The sequence below is a fragment of the Sciurus vulgaris genome (genome assembly GCF_902686455.1).
Source record: "Sciurus vulgaris genome assembly, chromosome: 16".
In the NCBI taxonomy this organism is placed as follows: Eukaryota; Metazoa; Chordata; class Mammalia; order Rodentia; family Sciuridae; genus Sciurus; species Sciurus vulgaris.
The window spans coordinates 45,857,275-45,882,649 of NC_136477.1; the positions used below are offsets into that span (position 1 = coordinate 45,857,275).

At 32.5% G+C, this 25,375-nt stretch overlaps 1 protein-coding gene across 10 annotated transcripts in view; it reads left to right on the forward strand.

The window, feature by feature from the left end:
* Positions 1–25,375, forward strand: part of TBC1D5 (TBC1 domain family member 5) — a 578,936-nt gene that overhangs the window by 304,764 nt on the left and 248,797 nt on the right. For all 10 annotated transcript variants that reach the window (XM_079115504.1, XM_079115505.1, XM_079115503.1 and 7 more), the window contains one exon: positions 14,315–14,384. In XM_079115504.1, the coding sequence (XP_078971630.1) occupies positions 14,315–14,384 (70 nt within the window). The remainder of the gene's footprint in view (positions 1–14,314; positions 14,385–25,375) is intronic.

Here is a 25,375-nt window from a genome sequence, read left to right on the forward strand (position 1 = left end):
TTGGTGCAACCACTCTAGAAACAGTATGGAGAATCCTCAGAAAACTTGGAATGGAACCACCATTTGGCCCAGTTGTCCCACTCCTTGGCATATACTCAAAGTACTTAAAATCAGCATACTGCAGTGACACAACCACAGCAGTGTTTATAGCAACTCAATTCCCCAAGGCTAAGCTATGGAACCAAACTAGATGCCCTTCAAAAGATGAGTGGATAAAGAAGATGTGGTACATGTACACAATGGAATGTTACTCAGCCATTAAGAAGAATGAAATCATGGCATTTTCTGGTAAATGAATGGAACTAGAGAATGAGATGCTAAGTGAAATAAGCCAAAACCAAAAGCTGAATGTTCTCTCTGATATTTGATGCTAACTCACGATAAGTGGGGGGTAAGGGTGGCAATAGAAGTTCACTGGATTATAGAAAGGGAAATGAAGGGAGTGGGGGTGATGGAAATAGGAAAGACAATAGAATGAATTGTCATCACTTTCCTACAACGTGTGTAAGTCCACATCATGTAAAAACCAGAAGAATGGGAACTAATACTGCATGTATGTACAATATGTCAAAATATACTTTCATGTATATCTAAAAAGAACAAATAAATTTTAAAAAATAATTTAAGTGCACACATTTTAAATGTAGATTTTTTTTTTGCTTTTTGTGATGATTTATGCATAAGATATTGACAAAAAGCTCATCTATGAGACCACACAAGAATTTTCAGAGGTGAAATGATTGAGTTATGAAAGCCTCAATCTAAATAGTAGATTAATATACTGACTGATAAACCCAGCTGTAACATTAGGAGGTAAGACACTGGGGGTGTGACTTGGGGTTTTATATTTTGTCCTTGGTGAACTCTCATGCATGAGTGAGCACCCTGTTCCCTTCCTCTCCTTCTCCCTCAATTTTTAGATCCCTAAAGTAGTTCTTTTAAATTTTTTTTTCTTTAATCCAGAGTTTTTAATTATAGGCAGTGGATGAGACAGTCTGTAACTATGCTTGATTACAGATGGGTCTAGAATTCCTACTAGTAATGGATGATGCACTATTTTACCATTTCTTTTATCTTTTATAGTTCAGATGTCATTCTTACTCAGAAACCAAGTTAATTTCTCACCTGTATAGAATGCTGTTTATGAAAATAAATAAAATTAATAACATGTTTTATTGTGTATGGGAATAATATATTAGAAGCGCAAATACTTTTCTCAGTATAGAGATGATTTCACAGTATATCCTGTTTAAAATATTCCATACCGAAAAACACATTTGTCTCAGCCTTTGATCCAGTTTCTGCTTCCCTCCTGCCCACTTCTATCCAGTCTTCAAAGTAGCAGCCAGAATGGCTTTTTCTAAACATAAATTTTTTCATCATTTTGATAGTTTCTGGTGACTTTTCATTCTACTTAGAAAACCCAGTCTTCCTCCTTATAAAACCCTGAATTCTGTGGCCATGCCCTATCTGGCAGTCCTCATTTACTACTGTACTTCTGTCCTTCAGGCACCATGACCTTCTTTTCTAAATACCAGCCTCTATTGTAAAGCCTTTGTATAACATTCCTTTGCCCTATTCAAATGACTTATTTTCTTATCACTAGGATCTCAAATCAGATATTACTCTTATCTTCTGTGAGTACCTTCCCTTAGGCACTGAATGTCACATTATTATATTCTTATAGTGCATAATTAGCCAACTCTATCATATTGTTTATGAATTTATTCTCTTTTGTTGTTTTCAACCTGCCCTTCTCTTCATTCTGTTTTGTTCCCAGGGATACTTCCAATTCCTAGAACTGGAACCATTTACCAGGCATACAGAAGACTGTAAATACTTATTGAACAAAGTAATGATTCAAATGTGATTGAAATATTAGGGTTTTAAAAGTGGCTAATTCCCATACTGCACATAGTATGGTAATCAATATCAGTATCCATAGTTGTTCTGTCACCAAGAGAATAAGTCTTCTTCTGTTGATTTCTTCACCCTGAAGTTCAAGTGATCATTTAAAAACTGTAAATTCTAGGTAATTTTTTGCTTAAACCCCTTCTTCACTGATTTCCTGTTCATCCTGAAATAAAGACCAAAACTTTTAATAAGGCATTCACATATATTGACCCATACTGATCACTAGTGGCATTCTCTTTGTGCTCTTTTTGGCCAGTGACCCCTCCAATCATATGTTCATATGTTGTTATTGCTAGAAACATAAAAGTAACATTTTTCAAAGTTGTCATTGTGCATTGCTTTGACTGTTCTTTTGTTGAACATGGAAAACTCAGATGTCAGGGATATGTTTTGAGCTTTTGCTTATCATTGTGACATAAGCTTTAGAATACTGGAAGTTCTCAACACATGATTATTAATAGAACTTACAAGAATTCTAGAAAGATATCACATGATCCAGGTATATGACTAAAAGTTTAAATTAGAAAATAAGGACCCATATACAGTCCAAGCTTCAAAATTTTATTGTTGAATTGCCTACTATCCTTGTAAAGTAAATTTTTGGAGACCATCCTTCTCAACACAGGGAAAACCACTCTGCTCAAAACAAAGAAGCCAACAAAAAACATTAAATAAAAGAAGTTATTCACTATGCTGCCATTTAAAAGACATATATTGGGTTAGTTACCATGGTTCATGAATGGTAATTTATAACCTGCAGATAGTTCCCAGTTGAATTTTTGAAGACCAAAAAAGGGAAATACCTAGTATTAACAGTAAGATGCCTTCACATTTTATGAAATCTTGTCTACTATATACTGTCAATTCTAAAATATCTTGCACGAATTGAAATCAACAGTTAAAATGAATACTATCTGAAAGAATCTCTGTTGAAAATGTTTGCTTTTTTTGTACATTAAAGAAAATATAACTATTAATATATTCTGTAAGTATCATTTGGAAGACTTATAGAAAATAAGACTTCAGTCAAGTCATACTCTGTTTTGTTTTTTAGCAAATAACATAACTAGCATTAGGTACTGTGCAGGAAATTCAACGTTAAGGTTAGAATTTATTTTTTTTAATGCAGTACTGGGGATAGAACCCAGGGCTTTGCCCATGCTGGACTAGCACTCTAATACTGAGCTACACCCCAGTCCCCATTGGGTTAAAATTTCTTAAATGGTCTTTGAAAATCTAATTTTTATTTTTCTGGAGGGGGATATGTTATATTTGGACTTTTGTAGGACTAGTAGTAATACTAAAAAATATCATTCAAACTTTAAACCAAATCATTGTTTGAATTTTGTTACAATAAAAATGTAGTCAAAGGCTGGGATGCAGCTCAGTAGTAGAGTACTTGTCTTGCAAGCAAAAGGCCCTGAGTTAGATCCCCAGCACAACAACAACAACAACAACAACAACAACAACAACAAAGTAGTAATGTAATCAAGGTAGTCAAGGGTAAGTTGTATCATATTCATCTTTGACCTTAATGATTGTTGCTCCAGGTTTAAAGACATTTTGGAATGCTCTTTGGCAGCATATTTAGTTCTTAGCAAGCACTTCTTCCAAGTCTATTTTGGTGTTTATCTTCTTGGTCTAAATGTGTTTTGTAACTGTCTGAATTACAAAATTGGCATTGTGCAACTCTTTGTGTTGGACAGTGCTTTGGGGTTACTGGTAGTCTACAGAGGAAATCACTGTTCGGCATCTTGAGAATGCATCCTCCCCAGTGAACAGTGTATGTTACTGGTCCTGTTACGATTTCAAGTGGAATTGGTGTAACTCAATGCAGTTCATTACCACTGCTAGAAAATGAGATTGTAATTGGTGCCTATTGTTCTTATTGTTAGTTATTAGTAAAAGAGTGTCAAAAGTTACTCAGTAATCTCTCCATTTGGGGAAAATTAAATTGCTTTCTATAACAAGAGACAACCAAGTAGAAGCTTATTTTGGACTAGGACAGGCCATGGATCATCAAAATAATCCAGGAAAGTGTGTGTTGGGGGGTACTGGGGATTAAATCCAGGGATGCTTAACCCCTGAGCCACATCCCCTACTTTCTTTCTTTCTTTATGTATTTATTTATGTTTTGAGACAGGTTTTCACTAAGTTGCTTAGGGCTTTGCCAAATTGCTGAGGCAGGATTTGAACTTGAAATCCTCCTGCTTCAACCTTCTAAGATACTGGAATTACAGATATGTATGCCACTATGCCTGGCTCTAGGAAACCTTTTAAAGTCAAGTCCTGGGCTATATTCATGAATATCTTAATCTCATCTTTCTCTTGATCAGTCTGTCGTCCTCTCCCACCTTCCTGTCTGTCATACTCAAACCCTGCCTAATACCTATCTGTTCTCAGTTGACTTAGATGGTCAGCACATTTGTGAGCTAAGTGTGATCTGATTCCACCCCTTTATGTAATAAATGTGGATGGTAGGACTGGTGTGGTTTGGATGTGAGATGTCCCCCAAAAGCTCACATGTGAGACAATGCAGGAAGGTTCAGAGGAGAAATGATTGGGTTGTAAGAGTCTTTACCCAATTAGTGAATTAATCTCTGATGAAATTAATTGAAGTGGTAGGGTGTGGCTGGAGGAGGTGGGAATTGGGGTGTGGCTATGGAGTATATATTCTGTATCTGGAGAATGTAGTCTCTCTCTGCTTCCTCATCACTGTGATATGAGCTGCTTCCCTCAACTACCTTCTGCCACCATGATTTCAGCATCACCTCAAGCCCTGATGAATGAAGCCAGCCTTCTATGGACTAAGATCTCTGAAACTGTGAGCCCTCAATAAAAAACCTCTTCCTCCTCTACAATTGTACTGGTTGGGTCTTTTAGTCAGAGCAGCAAAATAGCTGACTAAAACAAGGATTCAGATGATTTTTGTCTTGGAATTCTGTTTTCTTGATTTATTCTTGGTCCTTGATGTCTCTTTGAGATGCAAAGCAGCTTTAATTCCATCAAGGACCTAGAAGAATGTCAGTCATAACAACTATAAACATTTTTAGTTGTGCGCCATTACAAGTTAATTTAAAAGGATTTACAATGGCATAGTTCTACTTGTATCTTTGAAATTAGTTCTTGTTTTCATTTAGTTATAGACTCATTAGTGAATTCTTTTTATAGTTATCCTGTTATACTGTTGTATGTATAATGTCAATCTGTTTTTCAATGTTATAACAAAATACCTGAGGTCTGATACTTTACAAAGAGAAGAGGCTTAGTTCAGCTCAGTTTTGGAAAATGAAAATCTAAGATTGAGTTCCTCCATCAATTAAGCCTATAGTGTGGCATCATGGTAAAGCAAGTATGAAAGGGAGAGATCCTTTGCATCAAGAAGCCAGAGAGTAGAAGGTTGCTTGTCTTGCACTTTTATAGCAACTCCTCTAATGGGAACTAACTGGGATCCTTCAAGAGACCCTAATCTCTTAATCTCTTCTGAGGCCTAACAATCTCCCACCAGGCCCCACCTCTTAAGGTACTGTTATCTCTTAACATTGCCTCATTGATGACCAGGTTTCCAACACCTGAACCTTTAGGAGGGACAAGCGATCTCCAGAAAATAATAAAACTTGTCATGTGTTAGTTTTAGTTCATTATTAGATTGACTTTATCTGCATTTTATAAATCCCAAGAAACATTTATATATATTAAGCTAATGAATTTGATGGCTTTATATTTCAAGGCTATTGTTTTATTTAAATTTATTGCTTCTCTTTTTCTTTATATCACATTTAACATTTAGTGCAATCATTGTCAGGAAGGATGTTAAAAGGACAGCACAAGTCTTGTGTACTGCACAGTGCAATTCATAATATAAGGTTTTTGTCAATTAAAATATCAGTAATGATGCTTTTTATTGAGAAGAAAAAAGTTGAATTATTTATTAAGATATGGTTATGGACTGGAGTTGTGGCTCAGGGGTAGATAATTTGCCTGGCATGTGTGAGGCCCTGGGTTTGATACTCAGCACCACATAAAAGAAAAGATTCATTGACAACTAAAAAAAAGTATTAAAAAAAGATATGGTTAGTATATTCTCTTTATAGAGAATAGTCTTTTACTTTTATTCCATTGGAATCAATATTATATATACATTGATTAAAATGTTAAAAATGATATCTAAATTTTACTCAGGATTTACAATTTGCTCTGTCACATACTCAACACTTCACAAACATTTTATCTAACCATCTAACTGTACAATGTGTTGAAGACTTATCGTCTACATTTTATAGGTTAGGAAATTTGAGATATTGAGCATTATATTTAAGTAACAGAATAAGTATCATATGCTAAAGTCCATATTAGCCTTAGTTTTGAATGGTGATACTATTTTTATGACTCCTCTTTATAATTTCTTTTAAATATATATTTTTAGTTGTAAGTGGGCATACTACCTTTCTTTTATTTATTTATTTTTATGCGGTGCTCAGGATTGAACCCAGTGCCTCACACATGCTAGGCAAGTGCTCTACCACTGAGCCACAACGCCAGCCTATAATTTCATTAAATGAATGTGACAGTTTAATTTTAACAATTCAGTAAGACTTTCTCCTGGGGAGGAAAAAAAAAGAAAACTTTAGTTTAGCCAAAGATACTCAACAAAATATTCTCCTTAAAAGTTGTGAGAAATAAAAAGTTAGATGGTCCATTTTCAGAATATAGTATTTAGCCTTAACTGAATCCAGTTGTAGCCATTTTAATTTTAACCCTTTCCTTTACTCACCCCAATTTTAAAATTAGCTAATTGCATAGATTGTAATTTCAAACTCCTTCATTCAGGGCAAAGGGGAGCTCTGTGTTAAGGATAAAAGCAGGTAGACTGCCAGCTCAGATACCCTTCCTACCCAGTTAGGTAGCATGCCCTTCTGGCAGAAGGAAAGTTTGCCTCGCTCACTCAGTTCGAAGCTCATGTTGGATTTCTTGTGGCACCTCAATATTTCTAATAAAGCTAAAACCAATTTGTCTTTATATAGAACCCTGCCTCCATAGCCCTCTGCCCATCAATCTATTCATCTGTCTCCCGTCATATACTTGAATTTATTCAAGAATTTCCCACTTTTCTTCTGTTAATGTTTCTAGTTTCTTTTTCAGTGATATAGAGAAGATAATTAGTAGAATTTCAGTCTTTTAAAATATATTTAAATTTAATTAAGCCTGATATGTGGTCTGTCCTAGAGAATGTTCCATGTTCAGTGGAGACATTTGTATGTTCTGCTGTATGAAGTGTTCTACATGACTCTTAGGTCTGATTTGATTCATAATGTTTTTTAGTTCTTTTATTTCCTTAACTGTTCTTCTCCCTATATGCCTTAATCATTATTGAAAATTGTATATTGAAGTCTCCACAACTTTTTTTTGTCCCTTCAATTCTATCAGTGTTTTCTTCATATATTCAGTTGTTTGATACATATATTGATGATCTAGCACTTTTTTGTCAACATATAATTGTTTTGTCTCTCTCTTTTTTTTTTTTTTTTTTTTTTTTTTTTGCTGTGCTGGGGATTGAACCCAGGGCCTTGTGCTTGCAAGGCAGGCACTCTACCAGCTGAGCTATCTCCCCAGCCCTGTTTTGTCTATTAATACAGGTCTTGACTTAGCGTCTGTGTTGTTCAATATCAGCTGACTTATCTCATCTTTTTTTGGCTATTTTTTGCATGAAATATGTGCGCTCTCTTTTTTGTTTGTGTCTTTGAATATTAAGTGAGTCTTTTGTAGACCACATGTATTTAGAGCATTAAAAAAAAAAAAAATCCAGTCTTCCCATGTCTGCCTTTTGATTGAATAGTTTAATTCTCACAAATTTACTTATTGATAAGAAAATTTTTTCATATCACTTTGCTCTTTTTCTCCTATAGGTTTTATTCCTTTTCCTCTTTTATTTCCTTTAGTGCTACTTTTTTTGTATGCTTTTGTTTTATAGTGATAGTTTTGATTTCCTATTTTGTAATTATTTTAGGCAAATTCTTTTTGGTTATCATGCAGATTCTTTAGCATCATATATTTATATCAGTGCAATTCAAATTGATACCAGCTTAATTTTATAGTGTACAAAATATTTTCTTTTGTACAGCTCTGTTCTCATACTCTTATTTGCTGTTGCCACAAATTACACTTTATTTATACATTGTTGACCAGTACAGACTTAGAATTCCTCTTTTATGCATTTGTCTCTGAAGATTTGTTGGAAATAAAGGCATTTACAAGCTTTAAAAGTACAAGAACACTGTCTTTCTCTTCACTCTCTTTTCTAGAAATTTTTCTTTCCATAGTTTTAAGTTATGTCTGTTGTCTTTGTAACCTGAAGAATAGCCCTTGAAAGACACATTTAATTTTTCTTGTAGGTATATCTGGTATTGATGAACTCTCTACTTTTTTTTCTAGGAATGTCTTAATTGTTTTCTCATTTTTTATTGCAGGATAAAATAATTTTGGATTACAGGCTTTTTCTTTCAACATTTTAAATGTATGTCATCTCACTGTCCTTTATCCTGAAGGCTTTCTGATGAGAAATTAGTTGTATCTTGTCAAGGATACTTTCGTTATTGAGTAATCACTGTTCTTCTGCTTTTTTCACAATTCTTTTTCAACATTTTGCTTTCAGTGAATCTTGAGGTTTTTTCCTACTTGGAGTTCATTGAGCTTCTTAGATTTGTAGATTTTTTTTGTGTGTGTTTCATCAAGTTAGGGAAGTTTTTGGCCATTTTTATTTCAAATATTCTTTTTTTTGGTGCGGGGTTGGGGCGGTGTTCACTGGGGATTGAACTCAGGAGATTGAACTCAGAGGCACTCAACCACTGAGTCACATCCCCAGTCCTATTTTGTATTTTATTTAGAGACAGGGTCTCACTGAGTTGCTTATTGCCTAGCTTTTGCTGAGACTGGCTTTGAATTCTCCATCTCCTGCCTCAGTCTCAGGAGTCACTGAGATTATAGTTGTACACCACCATGCCCAGCATTTCAAATATTCTTTCCCCATTTCCCTCTCCCATTTCTGAGACTCCCAGCATTTTATTGTTTGGTCTGTTTGATATCACTAAGTTTTCATAGTCTCTGATCACTTTTTGTCCTGATTTTTGTTTCTGCTCCTCAGACATAATAAGTTATTCTATGTTCAAATCTGCCAAAAATGTGATCTGCCTCCTAACACCTGTTTTTGACACTTGTAGTGAGTTGTTTTTCAACTCCAGAATTTTTTTCCCTTTATAATTTCTCTTTATTTATATTGTATTTTATTCATGTGTTATTTTTCTTATTTCTGTTCATTGCCTTGTTTTCTTTTTGAACATCCATGAGAAGTTGCTTTTAAATTGTTGTCTAGTAAATTCCATTTCTAGAATTCCATAGGGGTGATTTCTGTCAGTTTGTTTTGTTTCTTTGAATTGTCCATAATCTTTTTTTCTTTGTATACCTTTTGGGGTTTTATTGTTGAAAAGTTGATATTTGAATATTATAATTTGGTGACTCTGGAAATCATTTTCCCTTCCCCAATATTTGTTCTTTTTGATATTTTGGAAGACTAGTTCATTTGGTTAGTGAATTTCCCAAACCTTTGCAAATATTTATTTCATATCATATGTAGTCACTGAAGTCTTTGTTTCTTAACTTATATTCAGATAGGGTTTTTACAGAGATAGCCTCGAACGCCACAAGCTATAAAAAGTAACAAAGCCAGGCTGGGGAGATAGCTCAGTTGGTAGAGTGCTCGCCTCGCAAACACAAGGCCCAGGGTTCAATCCCCAGCACCGCAAAAAAAGAAAAAAGTAACAAAGCCAAACCCAAAACCTCTTCCTATCTTTGCCGATCAGCCCTTCAACCTTCAGTCAAGTTTGCACTAGTCAGACCGTTTTCCAGAGTTTTGACAAAATTAGTTTGACACTTTTTGTTTTTCATTATTTCTGTTGGAAGAATGAGTATTTGGAGTCCCATAATCATCCATTTTGCTTTTCCTGCTCAAGAATTTTATTCTGCTTTTCCTGGTTAAGAATTTTATTAATGATTTAATAGGAATAAAACTGTTTTCTTGGCGCTGGGGTTGTAGTTCAGTGGTAGAGTGCTTGCCTGGCTTGTGTAAAACACAGGGTTCAATGCTCAGCACCACATAAAGATAAAAAAAAAAAAAAAAAAAAAGGTATTGTGTACATCCACAGCTAAAATTTTAAAAAAATGTTTTCTTAAAAATCATCAACTTGAAAATCTATTTTTGGTTATAGTAGTCCATAGGTATTTCTATTTTACATCTGAGTTTTCATTATCTTAAAAATAATTTGTATTATTCAGAGAACTAAATATGGCCACTAAATCATTAGAATGCAGATTAATAAACCACAGAGGAAAGAATTATAAAAGCCACAAATTTCTGGTATTGACTTTAGCACTAATTCTTGGATCTAACGGGCATTCCTGGATTTTTAGCACAAATTATTAGCATAGGGAGGCTGATAGTTACCCTAATATCTGAAACAGTGTAATAATCTTTTATGGCTACTGTGTATGATGCAGAGACATTATGCTTTGTCTTTACAATGTCAAGATACGGAATATTCTTAATACGTATATTTTATTTTAAATGTACCTTTTAGGGTGTTTAAAATGGAATGAAAACATTTCAGTAGCTTATTGTAATTCATTTAAAAGACATAAAGAATTGCAGTTCCTTACTTAAATCCATAGAATTGTTTTTCTTAATTTGAATCAAGTCATTCTCTGCCCAACCCTGTTGCAACTAAATATCATACAACTGTGTTGTCAGTTCTATAACAATTCAGAGGTAAGACTTTTTATGTGTATGCTTTTTTACAATTCATACCTAGTGTGATGTGATACTTTCATTCAGTGTTTTCGGATGTAAACGGAAGGCACATTTGAGTAGGTGTACTTATTCAGAGTGTTTTTCTGGCTCTTTTTAGCTTAACCTAGTTTAAAATTGCTGGGCCTACTTTCATGAAGCAGACAGATGTTTGTGCATAAAATGTACTACAGAAATCTATTGTAAACCTTTGTTTAGCATTATTTCAACAGTGTGGAGATAGAACCGATTTACTTAAACATAACTGCAGTTAAAAGCTAAAAGTCCAGATTCCATCATACTTTTTGAAATTTGTACACTGTTGATTTAATAAATTAGATACATGTGCTACAAATTACTGTTGAGAAATACTAGCCTTTTTTATCTTCATTTAATTCAATACAACTAACAGCATATTTTTTTAATCAGCCAACTTATTTTAAGTGTGAATGTTATGAACTCATTTTGTGAAGTTGCTTACCAATTAGATCAATGTTGTGTCAATTGCAAACTTCAAATTTCGTTTACAGGTAATGCTAAGTTGTTCCTGCAGAAGAGTATTGTACATTGTAGAGAATTGTACATTGTTATATAGTAACAGATCTAATATTATATATTACATATAATTTATGTATATATTTAAAATGCATAAACTAAATAAATATATCCAAATTGTTTTACTCATTAGTTTACAGTAGGTATTGAAATACCTTTAAAATCCCAATTGTATTCTAAAAATTTGATTGTTAGTTAAGTTACTTTTCACGCAAGTGGAAGAAAATCTATTATCTTAAAACACATTTAGGTATTTGTGCTTTCTGATCATTTAAAAGTCTTTGTGCAAGATTACTTTAATAACATATTTATATGTGTGCGTATGATTGAAAAACAGCCTGTGCATCCTCGTTGCTGTTATAGCTTCCTGACAACTTAGTTCAGGAATCAGAATAGCAACTGAAAACATATCAAACTCTCTTGCACCCTCTGTTGTAATTTTTAGGAAACACTGCACATGGAGTCCCGTGATTGTATTGTTATTACACTTAAGTCCCTGATAAAATCGATAGTTTATTATATTTACCTCCAAATTAGATTTAATAGTAAAGGAACATTTGTTTATAAGTCTTAATTTTTTTATGTTGCAGACATGTTTTTATCATATAAGAACTTAAAGAGGAGCCTTTCTGTCTTTGATTTCTCCTTAATACCAGTTTAAAATCCCATGTTTCACACAAATGCAAGTCTGTGCAGAACATTGTACCTTGTATGTACAGTTTTCCAGAATTACAGATTCTGTCCTTTTGTAAACCTTTCAATAGTGAGTTTGCTTTCAAAAGAAGAGTCTGGAATCGTCCATATAAGAATTTATAACTGTAAGGAACAGATGTTTTCATAAACATTTGCTATAATTAATTTCAACTAGAGGATTGAAGGAACAAAGCCCTTTTTCCCTTTTCAAAACTTTATTGCCTTTTCCCCATATAGCAAACCCTGAAATCTTTAATATTGTTAGTGAGTGAAATGATCGTGCTCCTTATTTATTATGTTTTTGAGAACAAAAAACTGCTTTTTTTTCCTTATTACTGTCTTTTGTACCTTGAAAGTTATATTTAATTTGGCATTTTATTTAGTTAACAGTTATAAAAACTGAAGGAAATCTTTGTACTATCTATCTTATGATAATAAAACCTGTTTAAAAAACCAAAAGTTTCTTATTTTAATGATTTTACATGTGATCTGATAAATCAGCTTAAAGGAAGAGTATTCTCTCGGTGAGATTTTATATATTTAAATAATCAAAACCTTTAGTTTTAAAGAGAAAGAAGGCTTATATTTTAAATGTATAATAAAGTGCTTATTCTATGCTGGTATGGAACATTTCACAGGAAATGTCTGCAAGCTGTTAAATAACATGTGTTAAAGGAAATTTTCATTTAGCAAGTCAGAAAAATTTTCCTTAATTCTTATTCATTTATTATAACAGTATTAAATTTCTAAAAGAAAATGAATTGTATATGTGAATTTACCTTACCCTTGTTTTCAAAGAATTAACAATAAATATGCATCTAGACTGATCTTAAACACGTTAAGTTTTTTGGATTATCTTCTCCTATAAATTGTCACCATTTTTAAGTGTTGTAATCCACTTCTGAATTTTTTTATTTATGAAAAATGTGGAAATATATTTTGAAAAAGAGTAGAAATAGAAGTTCAGTAAGCAGGCTTCGTCCAGTTCTGATCCTTCTGAACTGTTTGGCACAGCTGCAGACGATCTTCAAGAGAACCAACATTCTTGACTAATCTGTCAAATATAAAATATGTTTAAAAAAATAGATAGCTGTCATTAAAATTACATTTCAGTTTTCAGTAACCATTTAATGAGCAGCATAATTTTATAAGTATGGTACCTTAAGTACTATACTCAATAATTAAAAATAATCTCTTTAAACTGAAAGCTTCAGAATTACTATTTGACTTAACTAGGACCACTGTGATGATCTTCAGTAGCACCTAAGTTTGTTCAAAGTGGGCTAAACATATAAATTAATATTGGATAAATCATGAAATTATTAAGCTTTAAATATTCTAAAAATAAATGTCACCTGATGTTTGAAAGTTACGTTGTAGAATTGGGAATGTAAAAGTTACTCAGAGTCTAGTCTTTTAAATTTGTTTTTAAGAACAAATGATATATTTAATCATAGTGTACTAATGATTTTATAAAATCTATACTTTAAAGCATATGTTTTAAAAATTAAACATAAATTTCAATAAGAATGCATATTTGACATTGGAGCATTGCTAAGCTGCTTTTTTAACTTTTAGTAAATTTATTTGTATTCAGTAGTGTTTAAACTGACATGTATGAATTTGTTCTAAATTTGATTTTATAAATATTCTGGTGTCTTAAGTGAAAATGTTTTTCTAAATGTTATAAGAGACACAAATATCTTTTGGTGGTTTTTTATGTTTTAAATGGCTAAATTTCTAAAAGTTAAAATAAATTTTGGAATAAAAAGCATGTTTTAAAGTTTATATTACAAAGTTTCTTGAGAACCACCTCTAAAATCTTTTATTTTACCTTTCTGCTTAGAAAATTCCTAGACAGTGGCAAAATATGAACTAGAAAATCTTCCAGATCTGGCCTCTGCTCCCTCATGTTTGGCTGTACCAGTGGCCAGAATGGGTGACCTAGACACTAACAAATGAACAAAAGGATTGCCTTTGCTTGTAAACATTGACTTAAAATGAAATGGTTTACAAGTTTGGGTTTTGTCTGTGATTCAGAAAGTGAAATGGCACTAATTTTCATTTGTTCTTGTTAGCAATAACCTTGGTAGTATTACTATCCAAATCAAGAATGGTGGTGTTTATATTTGGCATCCAGATGCATTTTTTGCCTAAGTGGTTCAAAATACAAAAGATAATTTGAGAGAGAGATGAAGAAATATATATGCTTTATCGACTATTATATACCATAGAGCTGTCATACAGTAGTTTTTCACTTGAAATATTCAGTTTTGTAATCTCCATTATTTCCGTGTTTTTAATCTTTTTTTCTAGGAGAGTCAAATAAAAATGGAAGAAGAACAAGTTCTACCTTAGACTCTGAGGGGACTTTTAATTCATATAGGTAGGTGGTATGAATACATGAATACATAGTTTTACAAGATAATATATATTTTTATAGGATTATAACCTTAAGATAGTGAGGAACTACTATCTGCTTTAAAAATATAACATGTAAATAACATTGTGGTCTGTCAGTATCTCAGACTTGATAACAGAACATGTAACATCCTGAATTCTTCTTGAATAAATGAACTTATTGCTGATATCTATTGTTATCCTGAGGGAAATGAAATGAAAATAGTTTAGTTCTAAGCTTCATTATAATCCATTTTTGGTTATGTTTTCCTGGTGTTTCTGTTACAATACTAAAGGCTTTTTTTGGTTTGAGTTTCTTGCTAAAACAGAATATACTGCTCAAGAGTGCCTAAGGGAGCTTAAAATGTAATTTGTTGTTGAATTAAGTGCTGTTTGTTAATATCCTGTTTGGGATCTTTAGCAAACAGGACAGTTATATCTCAATTAGTAATTTATGAAAAAAAAAAAAAGGAACACTAGTTTAAAAATATGTATTTTATCTCTTTTTTAACTTTCTTTTCAAAACTTGGTTTTACCAAAGTCAATGTTTATGAATGTTATCCTTTATAGCAGGGAAACCCAGGAAAAACAAAGATTAAAGTTATTTTCAGTAATATTTAAATATCAATATATGAAACCAAAATAGTGTCAAAACTTGGTTGTTCTCTTTTAGGAAAAAAAGGTACAGATTTAGTATTAGTGTATTTAAGCATTATAGATGGCAATGCAGATTTTCGAAGAGATACTTTAATTGGGATTCAGTGTCCTTATGATTAATTAGTTCTAATATAAGGTGTAATGCTATAAAATATACTTAAGAACCACTGTACACTTGAAAACTCACTTGAATATTAAACTGTAATTCGTTTTCTATAATAAATGTGGAATATATGCTTAGTTTATATTTTTATTTTATGCATATTATGTTGCCTCAATTAGAACTATGTCATTTGTTTCTGAAGATTCCAGGCAGGCGTTTAACATTTAGAGAAGAGCCTTACATAGGCATAGGAGGCATTTAATAATAATGTAGAAAATGAAAGGCTTTTACATTTTGTTTATGAATTCCAGAAATGAGATGATAATTGAAACACTTGACATCTTTATTTTATACCAATTGGGGTCTGTATAAATAATCAGTCATTCAAGTGTCACTGGTACTAGAGAAAGCTTATGTTCCCATAGTGTTCTAGAAGGGTGTTTTCTCAGCAGTAAAGCTCATATGTCATTTTATTTTCACTGTCCCATCTTACCTCATAAATGCTGCAGTTCTCCAAATCCTTCTTCTAACTTGAAAATTGACATATGAAATAATAGGTAGATTCCACTGAGTATGTCACATCTGATCACAACCACCACCAAAAACACTAAATATAAAAAAATAGTTAAACAAGTATTCATGATTTGGCATGTAACTCAGGAATGTGAATATGATAATATATATATGATGGTAACATTGTTATGTGTAAACACAATAAAAACAAAAAAAGAGGGAACATATATATTTTAGAGGAAGGAAGATTTCTCCATATGTTATACATTTTTTTGGCTACTTATGTTTTATAATTACATTTGTAGTTTACTTAATTACATTCAATAATGGACATAATGTTAAGATTTTAATGTGAAGATATATTATTTTATAGTTCATTTTGTCCTTGAATAGCTTGAAGATTAAAGTATCTTAGTAGTATTAAATGTTTATTTTGAAAACGAATTCTTGGTGCAACTTTGAACAATAAATACTAATGCTGTTAACTGTTTTTAATCAATGCCTGTCACTATTGTAATGTCAGGATATTAATATTATTGTAATTAAAAATGCAAGATAAAAACTTCGGTAGTACAGTATGTAAAAATGGGCTTTTAATAGTTGATAGGCCAGTGCTGCTATTAAATGGCATTATAGTATTTAAGGTGTGAAATTAGTATTTTTCTAGTCAGTAGGCAATAGCTCTTTAATATCATTAGCTTACTTGTGAATTTGACTCTTGGGTTAAATGTACAATTCATAGAAGCACAGCTCTAGGGTATATTTTCATTGTAAGGTTAACTGACAAAACCTAGAAATGGTTTCAGAATCATGTTAAAATAGTAAAAATTGTCAGAATTTACTTTGGAAATGAAAATTATTATTCCAATATCATTGTAATTCTTTGGACTAACTAGAATAGGTTACCAGAACATAAGTTTTACAGCCTTGAAATATATTTTTGTGTAACAGTCTACCTTTGTATTATTTTACCTGCTTTAGAATTATAACCTTGCTTTATAAACAACTTGGGTTTGTATACTAGCACCAGCACACTCAGGCTATGTATACCTGTGTCTAGAATATATACTAACTTTAATCTCTCATCCGTAAAAGAGGCAATATAATTTCTAACCTGCCTCCTTTGCACAACTGTTTGAAAGACTGAGGTAGAGTGTGTAAAATAAAGGTTTTTGAAAATTTAGTGCATGCCATGGTAGTAGTATTTTGTACTCATGTGACCCATTTTATTACATTGCCTCACTTTTCACCATTGAACACATACTCCCTTTTGTAGCCTATGCTGATGTTTTATTAACTTGTAGTCTTAGTGGTCACCTGGATCTATACCTTTTCTGTCATTTATATTCTTGTAGTTTGTGAAGTTTGAAGAGATGATAGTCTTAGGGTATTTGTTTTCAAAAATATCTGTACATAAATCTTTGGTTGAAATCCTTTGAAGTGAGGATAATAAAATTTCGTTGATATAAGGAATTTGATGAGATAATGTCACATGGCAAATGTTGAATAAATATTAGTTGCTTTTATGTTCCACTCAGTGTCATCACCATCATCATGTCATCATCATTAACCTTTTGGTGTTGTAGCAAGTTTTATAGTCCTCTAATGTAGAAGCAGCAAAAGGAGGGCAGAAAAAAAATTCTTATAGGAAAATAACTGTTGTCTTTTAGCAGAAAGGGAGCTTAAAGCTTATCAACAAGCTTAACCTGAGGCTTTGTGTCAGGCACACTATTCTCTGTTACCTTCCCATAATGCATTTATACACCTTATAAAGGTGAAGGGAAGATATTTTAGTAGTGAATTCAAAAATGGATGTCTAGAACTTTAACAAATAAGTTTTGAAATTTAAAACCAGTGGGCCCTAACTATAGCTTAATGTGCCTAAACCTCACAGACATTTTTTTTTTTTTATAGCCCAGGAGGCTTTACTTTGGATTTGTATCTTCTCATGGTTTTACCTTATTGATACAGATAGGTCCAGTACAGCTATATTTAACTCCTAAACCAGTATGATGCCTGAGTAATAGATTTTGTTTTAAAAGTTTTGGTTAAAATCTGACTATGTCTTCTAACTAATCTGCAGATGATGATAAAAATTTTTAAGACTTGAGAAGACAATGGTTTTATGAACTTTACTTTGTGCTTTTTAAAGACCAATGTTAGTGTTTTCCATCAGATTATGGGCTTTCTTTGTTTCTTAACCATTAAAGTGGAGAGAGTCTTGCTTGCAGGGTGTGAAAGAAGAGAAGCAGTTTCCTGATTACCAGTTTGCAGAGGCCTTTTAAGTTAATGAATCCATCCAGCACAGGGCTATATGGTAGAAGGAATATTCTTTTTCTACCACCCCTCCTCCTCCCAAGGGCAGCTGACCTTCTTTTCGCCAAAAGAGGCAAGCCCCTTGCCAGCACATATGACTGTAGACTATTACATTAATCTGTTTAGCTGTAGTACCAGCTGCTTGCATGTTTTTAATTATCTTATTAGATGGTATAACAGTGACCTATGAAATAAATTGAAGGTGAACATTTTTAAACTTTACTTTTATTATCGTTTCTTAATATCTTTTTGATCAAATTATAACTCTTTACAAAAGATCATAAGGAAATCTATGTAGTGCTTTTTTCCCCCCAGATATAATGTCATAATTCCCAATATAGAAAACATCTTCATTTTTGCCATGTTTATTGATAAGATGTATATTGTGTTTTTAGCCAAAAAAATCCATGGTAAATTTGGCTTACCATTCAGTTTAGAGAAAACTCAGACCAATTATTTGGCATTTGCTTGGAAACTCAAAATATTGCTTAATTTTCACACATTCATCTTGGCATTGTATAAACCACATACGATAGAATGTAAATCATTGTGGCTTGTTTTAAAATAAATTGGTACATTATATTTCACTCTGGTTTTCTAGATTCTTTTGTATACAGTAGGAAATCATCTGGTTTACCCTAATTATTTTTTCAATTTAATTTCACTTACTATATATGAGTGTATTTTCTCAAGCTGTCCTCTTAGGAAAAATATTCTATCTTCTGTATTTGGACAGTTGGAAGATTTTCAAATAATAATTTGTGAATGCAATGTTGATGTCAGGAGATACACAAAATAATCAAAACTGATAGTGGTTCAATAACAAGTCATAGCCACTAAGCTAAAGATTGTAAAAATCCAGTAAGGAACCACGGTGTTAAAAGTAAGTTGTATGCAAAAAAGATTGCAAAAATACTAATGTGTGTCTTTTTAGTTAATAAATCTTACAACTGAGATAGTGGTGTGACTTTGACCCTTAAAAATTTTATGAAGACTTGCCTACTTGGAAAGGCACAGTATTTTCTTTAAGAAAAATATTCATATCTCATTTTTTCCTGTAAAGAGGTGCTCTGCTATATTTTATATTCCAAAAGGATATTTATCGAAGAATAGTATATCCATCACCTCAATGCTCTTTTAAGTTGGGGAAAAAGTGTTTTAAAACTTAAAAATAGGTTTAGCTTTTGCATCTGAAAGTTAAATCTTTTCCTGAACAAGGATATATACATTCATTTGAACTTTCTTTTAATTACTAAACTATTAAGTCATTTTCTTTAAATCATTTTAAAATTAGATGACAAGTTTTATTATAAAGATTTTTATGTTGTTGACATGCAATCAGTATCTTCAGAGCATTTATTTTAGTATAATACATTTTATATTTGTAAGAGGTCATTTTTCTCATTAAAATAAAAATGGAGAAGTATTTTTAAATACTAAAGAAGAAATAGCAGTCCAAAAGCCTACTTTGGATGAAAAACATTTAAAATTAAGAAAATTTCTATTTGTACTCTTAGGATGATATTATTTTGCTTATATTATTGTTTTTAAGAATACATTCTTTGTAGCACACCTGAGTTCCTGGGCTTGATCCCCAGCAACATGCACATGCACACAACACGAGCACATGCTCTCCCTCCCACATGAAGATTATAGGCTCATTAGAATCTATTTATTTATTTGCTGAAAGTTATATTAAAGAGACTAGTCTGAATTATCCATCCCTCTCTCTTGCCATTTTAATTACTTTTCCATCGTTTCATAGTTTAGTAAGTAGAAGAGGAGGAAAGAGGACCTTGAGTTAAGATTTTTTACTGATTCTTTTCTTTGTTGTGTCATTTTTGTTTTATTGTGAATCTATATAATTATATGAAAAACTATAAATTCTTAAGAATAAATTTGTGGGACTGGGGTTGTGGCTCAACGGTAGAGCGTTTGCCTGGCATGTGTGAGGCAGTGGGTTCAATTCTCAACACTGCATATAAATAAATAAATAAAATAAAGGTCCATTGACAACTAAAAAACTATGTAAAAAGAAAGAATGAATTTGTGATTTGGGGAATCGATTTAGAAAAAGGACACAGATGTAAATAAGACATATCAAAAAATATACCTTACATTCTACCACTTGTTAGCTGTATGAACTTGGGCAAGGTATTTAACCTTTCTGGTTCCTAATTACCTGGTTTATAAAATTAACAGCAACTGAACGGGATTGTAGGGAGCGTACCTATGAAAAGTGTGGAACACCTGGCCTGATCACCTGACACATAGTGGGTAACAGTGTTTGTTCATCTTTCCTTCTCTAATTTCCTTTAGGTTTTAATGTATTCTTTCATTGACAAAGTTGACCTTTGTCCCAGAAAAGTTTTTAAAACTTTTTACATTTCTAAAGTGGCAATAAATGAGTGTTTTCAGAGTCAGATTTATCTATAGTTAATTATAGGCTACATAAGAAGAATTTTTATATACTCTGTTCTAATATTTAACCTCACAATCTCATTATATTTTTTATTTCACATTTCCATATTTGTTCAAGAGGCTCCACAACCTTTAAGTGATAATTTCAGAGAGCAGAATATATGTAACATTTTCATTTTCCAGAAACCAAAATTAAAATATTACATTTTGTTTTATAAAATATTACATTTTGTTTTAATCTCCCTAATGATGCCACCTTTGAAAAAGGGGGTAAAATCACGTTTGAATGATAAATATATCTTCTTGAAATAATGTTGTTTTTATATGATAGTGGAACCACTCAGTTTCTCTGCCTCTGTACTATTAATCTCTCTGAACTAATTGTTAATCCCTTTAGGCTCTGAAAATACATTACTTTCATTTTAAAAAAATTAACTGAATTGTTTTCATTTGTATCCTTAAATTATGAACCCATACTGGTTTGAACCCTGAACATACATGTTACAGTGTGAGTCTCTTTCCTTCCAAAACCCCTTCAAGCTTTTTTTTTTTATTATCTATAGCCAGGCTTTAAGGGAAGAATATTTCTGTTTGTTTATTTACATAGTTAGCTGTAAGCCTCATCATCCAAAGCTGTGTAAATGTTTGTTTTGGAAAAGACAGGCTTTCATTTGAAATATGAAGATAAGCTATCCTGAGTTAATCAGAACTGAGAAACCCTTTCCTTGGACATACTTCTGTTTTCTCTGGTGTTCCCTCTTGAAATGCCTTGCTGTCATCCCTATGGGCCACTGTATGAAATATGTGTTAGCATTCTGTACTTTTTAGGTATAGCAGAGAAATATACAAAATCAGTTAAATATTTGGCCAGTAATATTGGAGCGTATTATTGTATCCATAACTTGGGACTCAATAATACATAAAATTAGAGTTCAGAAGGGAAAAGCTATGAATCTTTTAGAAAAGTTTACGAATGACTTCCTTATTTGTTATAGGTCTGCTTTATAATAGTCAAGTTTATGTGATACTTATGTTTTTAATTCATGAACAGTTCCTAATGCTAAAATATACAGTTTATGAGAAAAATTTCACAGAATATTTTAGTAGAAATTGATTTGAATATTTCCTTTTTGATATCACATTTCCTTGCCTTTTGGGGCAAAGTGGTAGTGGTTAGTAATTTTAGTAATCCTACCAGAACATTTTATTTTTTTATCCCTAACTTTCACAAGCACTTTTCCAACATTTGTTTAAATTTTTTTTTTCTTTTGTAATTCAGGAAAACTAAATATCTTCAACCATTCTGGTTGTTTTTATGGTGTACCTAGTATAGACAGATCCATGAGGGATACCCTCTAACCCCTAAAGAGGAATAAAACTCAGACCCTGTCGTTGAGGCATTCTTTACTATCAGGGAAACAAAACATGGAAGCAACTAACATAGCACATTTTTCAAGAACCTGGGAAAAACCAAATGTAACTAAAATTAAGGGATGGTGATAGGGTGGTGGATTATAGTTAGAAAATAGATTTGTTGCTAGGCATTCTAAAGGAACAGAAGTTTTCAGGGAGGTCAACAATATGAACAAAACCAGTCTTCATTTTCTACACTTTAGCAATGCATTCTTTTATTTTCTTTTGTAGTATTAGAAAGGGTAGAGTTAGTTAAATGTATTGCCAAAATTATGCCTTTAGACAGATAATGTGACCCCCAGAGCATGGGTATTTACATATATCTCTTCCATGTGGTGACAGTGTTACTTTGTGTGTACTATTATTTTGATAGTATTAATGGTTTTAAAATCAGTTTATCATGGGTTTTTTACATATATTTGAATTTACAGTCTAAAAATCCAACTGAAAATTGAAAATGTGAATCTTTAATCATATAAAATTGTTAAAAACTATTTGATAGTGATGCCACTGAGATGAGTATTATATACCTAGAAATATGAAGGACGTCAATAAAACAGGAATAAAAAAATAATCTGCTAATAAGAGAAAATTTGAAATTTAAAAGATATCCTAGAGTATGGAAACATGGTTATAATTTTAGTTCCATGGTTATAGAGGCAGTGTTCAGAGATATAGAAAAAGGTTTAGTCTGGTTAATATATTCTCAAAAAGTGTGAAAGATTGTGTTTCATTCTACTGAGCTCAGTTTAAAAACTAATTCAAATCATGTGTCTTTCAAACCATCAGAAACAGAATAGTAGAACGTTCTCTCATTCCAATTTTTTTAATGGCTGTACTTCTAGGTAAAGTCTTTTGAACAGACGTGTTCTATATTAATCTGGACTCAGACTTACTATTTGTATTTTGTTTAGTTCACAGTAGTAAGTTAACAGTCTCTAAGGTAACTACTGTTTTGTTTGCTTGTCACTGCCCTTACCACAGGACCACGTCATTGAATTCTCTCCTTTGTATTCTGTATAGGCTGAACATGGTCCCTTTTTTTTTCATATGAGAAATTTGAAAAAGGCTAGAAGGGATACAGAGTAGTCTGGCATTTTAGCCCCGTTCTCATACTTTTCTCCAGTGCCTCCTTGCTGAAACCCTAGAGAAGGAATCCAGTGTCCCACCATTTTTAACCATAATATCTTTTAAAAGCTCTGTTCTAAAATGAGAATTTTCTTTTGGTACTAATATCAGTTCCATAGTAGCATTTCCTGTAATATGGGACAATATCTTTGGTTCATTTAAAGATATCTATGGTTATATAATTAAGTTTTTATGACCTCCCTTTGGGGATATCTGAATTATTTGGGCTGTGGATAAAAATACCAAATACAAAATACCAAAAGAGGGCTAGGGCTGTGCTCAGTGGCAGAGCATGAGGCACCGGGTTCAATCCTCAGCACCACATAAACATGAATAAATGAAGTAGGGGCATTGTGTCCATTTACAACTAAAACCAAAAGATCTTTTTATAAACTCAACTAGATTTGGGTTGAGTTAAAAAAGAAATCCAAATAATAAAAACGTTTCAGTGGTGGGGAATATTTGTACTCAACACAGGATGTTTTATAAACAATTTAATTTAGGCAAGAAGAAAATGGAGCCATTTTTTTAAAAATCAGTAATAAAAATACTACTCCCACTCATATTAAAACCTACATGGCAAACAAAGTAAGGATCCAAATTGGGTTTCTATACCCTTGATTTCTTGATGAAAACTTCTGTCCCTCTAGAATGCCTAGCAACAAATCTTTCATGATAGGTCAACTGATTTTAATGTCTTCCCAAAACCTCTATACCCCAACAAGACCCAATATTAAGAGAAGGGAGCCCTCTTTTTTATAGAGATGCATTAACATATCAGTTTTTCAAAGGTTCAGGTTCCAATCGTGTCAAACAACTAGAAAAAATCAGAAATTTAGAAATGGCAGGACAATATTAGAATGACTAAAAAATCTGTTCCTTTAAGCATATTTAGTATGAGGAAAGTCCTACTATTTCTTATCTTCTGCTTAGTCTTATTTCTCAGTTGCACTTTTAATTAAAAAAGATAAAATTATGAAATTGAAGTAGACTTAAATGTAAAGTCAAGTGTGTTCTTATTTTTAATGATAGTTTAAGTAAATGACAGTCTAAAAGCTAATATGCAGGGCCGGGGTTGTAGCTCAGTAGTGGAGTGCTTGCCTCATATGTATGAGACACTAGGTCTGATCCTCAGCACCACATAAAAATAAATAAAGATATTGTGTCCATCTACACCTAAACTATTTTTTTAAAAGCTAATGTACAGTAGTATTCCTTGATCCCCTTATTTTTTACTTTCTAAGACCTCCCCGCATTGATTCCTGAAACTGCAGATAGTACTGAAACATGAATTTAATGTATTTTCCATTTTAACTAAGTACTTATTTGTGGGACACTGTCCTTATTTAGCAGAGTCAGACTAGGTTGAGCCATGGGACACAGAGGCCTGGCTTCTAGGAACTGCCGGGAAATATTTCGTGCTGCATGGGAGTGGTTTCCTGTCTCCTTCTGAAATTTTCCCCCTAAGAGGATGGCTCCCCTAACTCCACCCTATCTTGTCCATCACAGAAGAAGCTCCTCCTGGTCCCCCTTTACCTGTATATTATAAATAAAGGAAAGTTGGGCAACTCGGTTGTTGTAAAGAGGCCAGAGCTGGTATGACTGGACCCGTCATACCCTGTCTCATAAAAAGAGTATTGACTCTTGTGTGTTCATTGAGTAGATAAGTTTTTTGGGTAATAGATAGAAAAACTACCAACATCCTCCTCCTACAGTTTACCTTTTTCTCCTCCACGTGGGATGTGGCAGAGAGGACCCCACACTTATTATACATCATGGCCATAATTTCTGCAGTTTGAGGTACCACAGCAAAACTAGCATGAATTTAATTTTCCTTCACAGATTCACAGATAAAAGATTCATTCTTATAGTAGACCAATCTCAGCATAGAAACATTTCTATTATGTTGCCTCATATAGACTGGAATCGCTTCTTTTTTACATTTACCTCTTTACTTAAAGGAAGCATTTTGTATCTTCTTGGCATATCCAGGTTGCCCAAATTATTACTCTTGAACTTTGCGGTTAATATTAGATAAAGTAAGTGTTTCTTGCACATAAGCATGACCCCAAGACCTTTGGTCTGGTAACAGGAATAATTACTACATAACTTATGGTTGTGTAGCATATTCAGCATAGATATGCTGGAAAGGGGATGACCCGTGTTTGGGGCAGGATGGATTAGGATCATGTGACACAGCATTATCTTAATCATAATGTTATACAATTTGAAATTTAAGAGTTATTTATTTTTAGAGTTTTCAATTTAATAATTTCAGGCTGCTAGTGGACTAGGATTACTGAAACCTTGAAAAGCAAAACTACAAATGTGGGGGAGGGACTATACAATCTTAAATTGGTGATTTTGATAGCCTGACAAAAATAGGTATGAAAGAAATGTCACTAAAAATGAAATGGGGAACTATA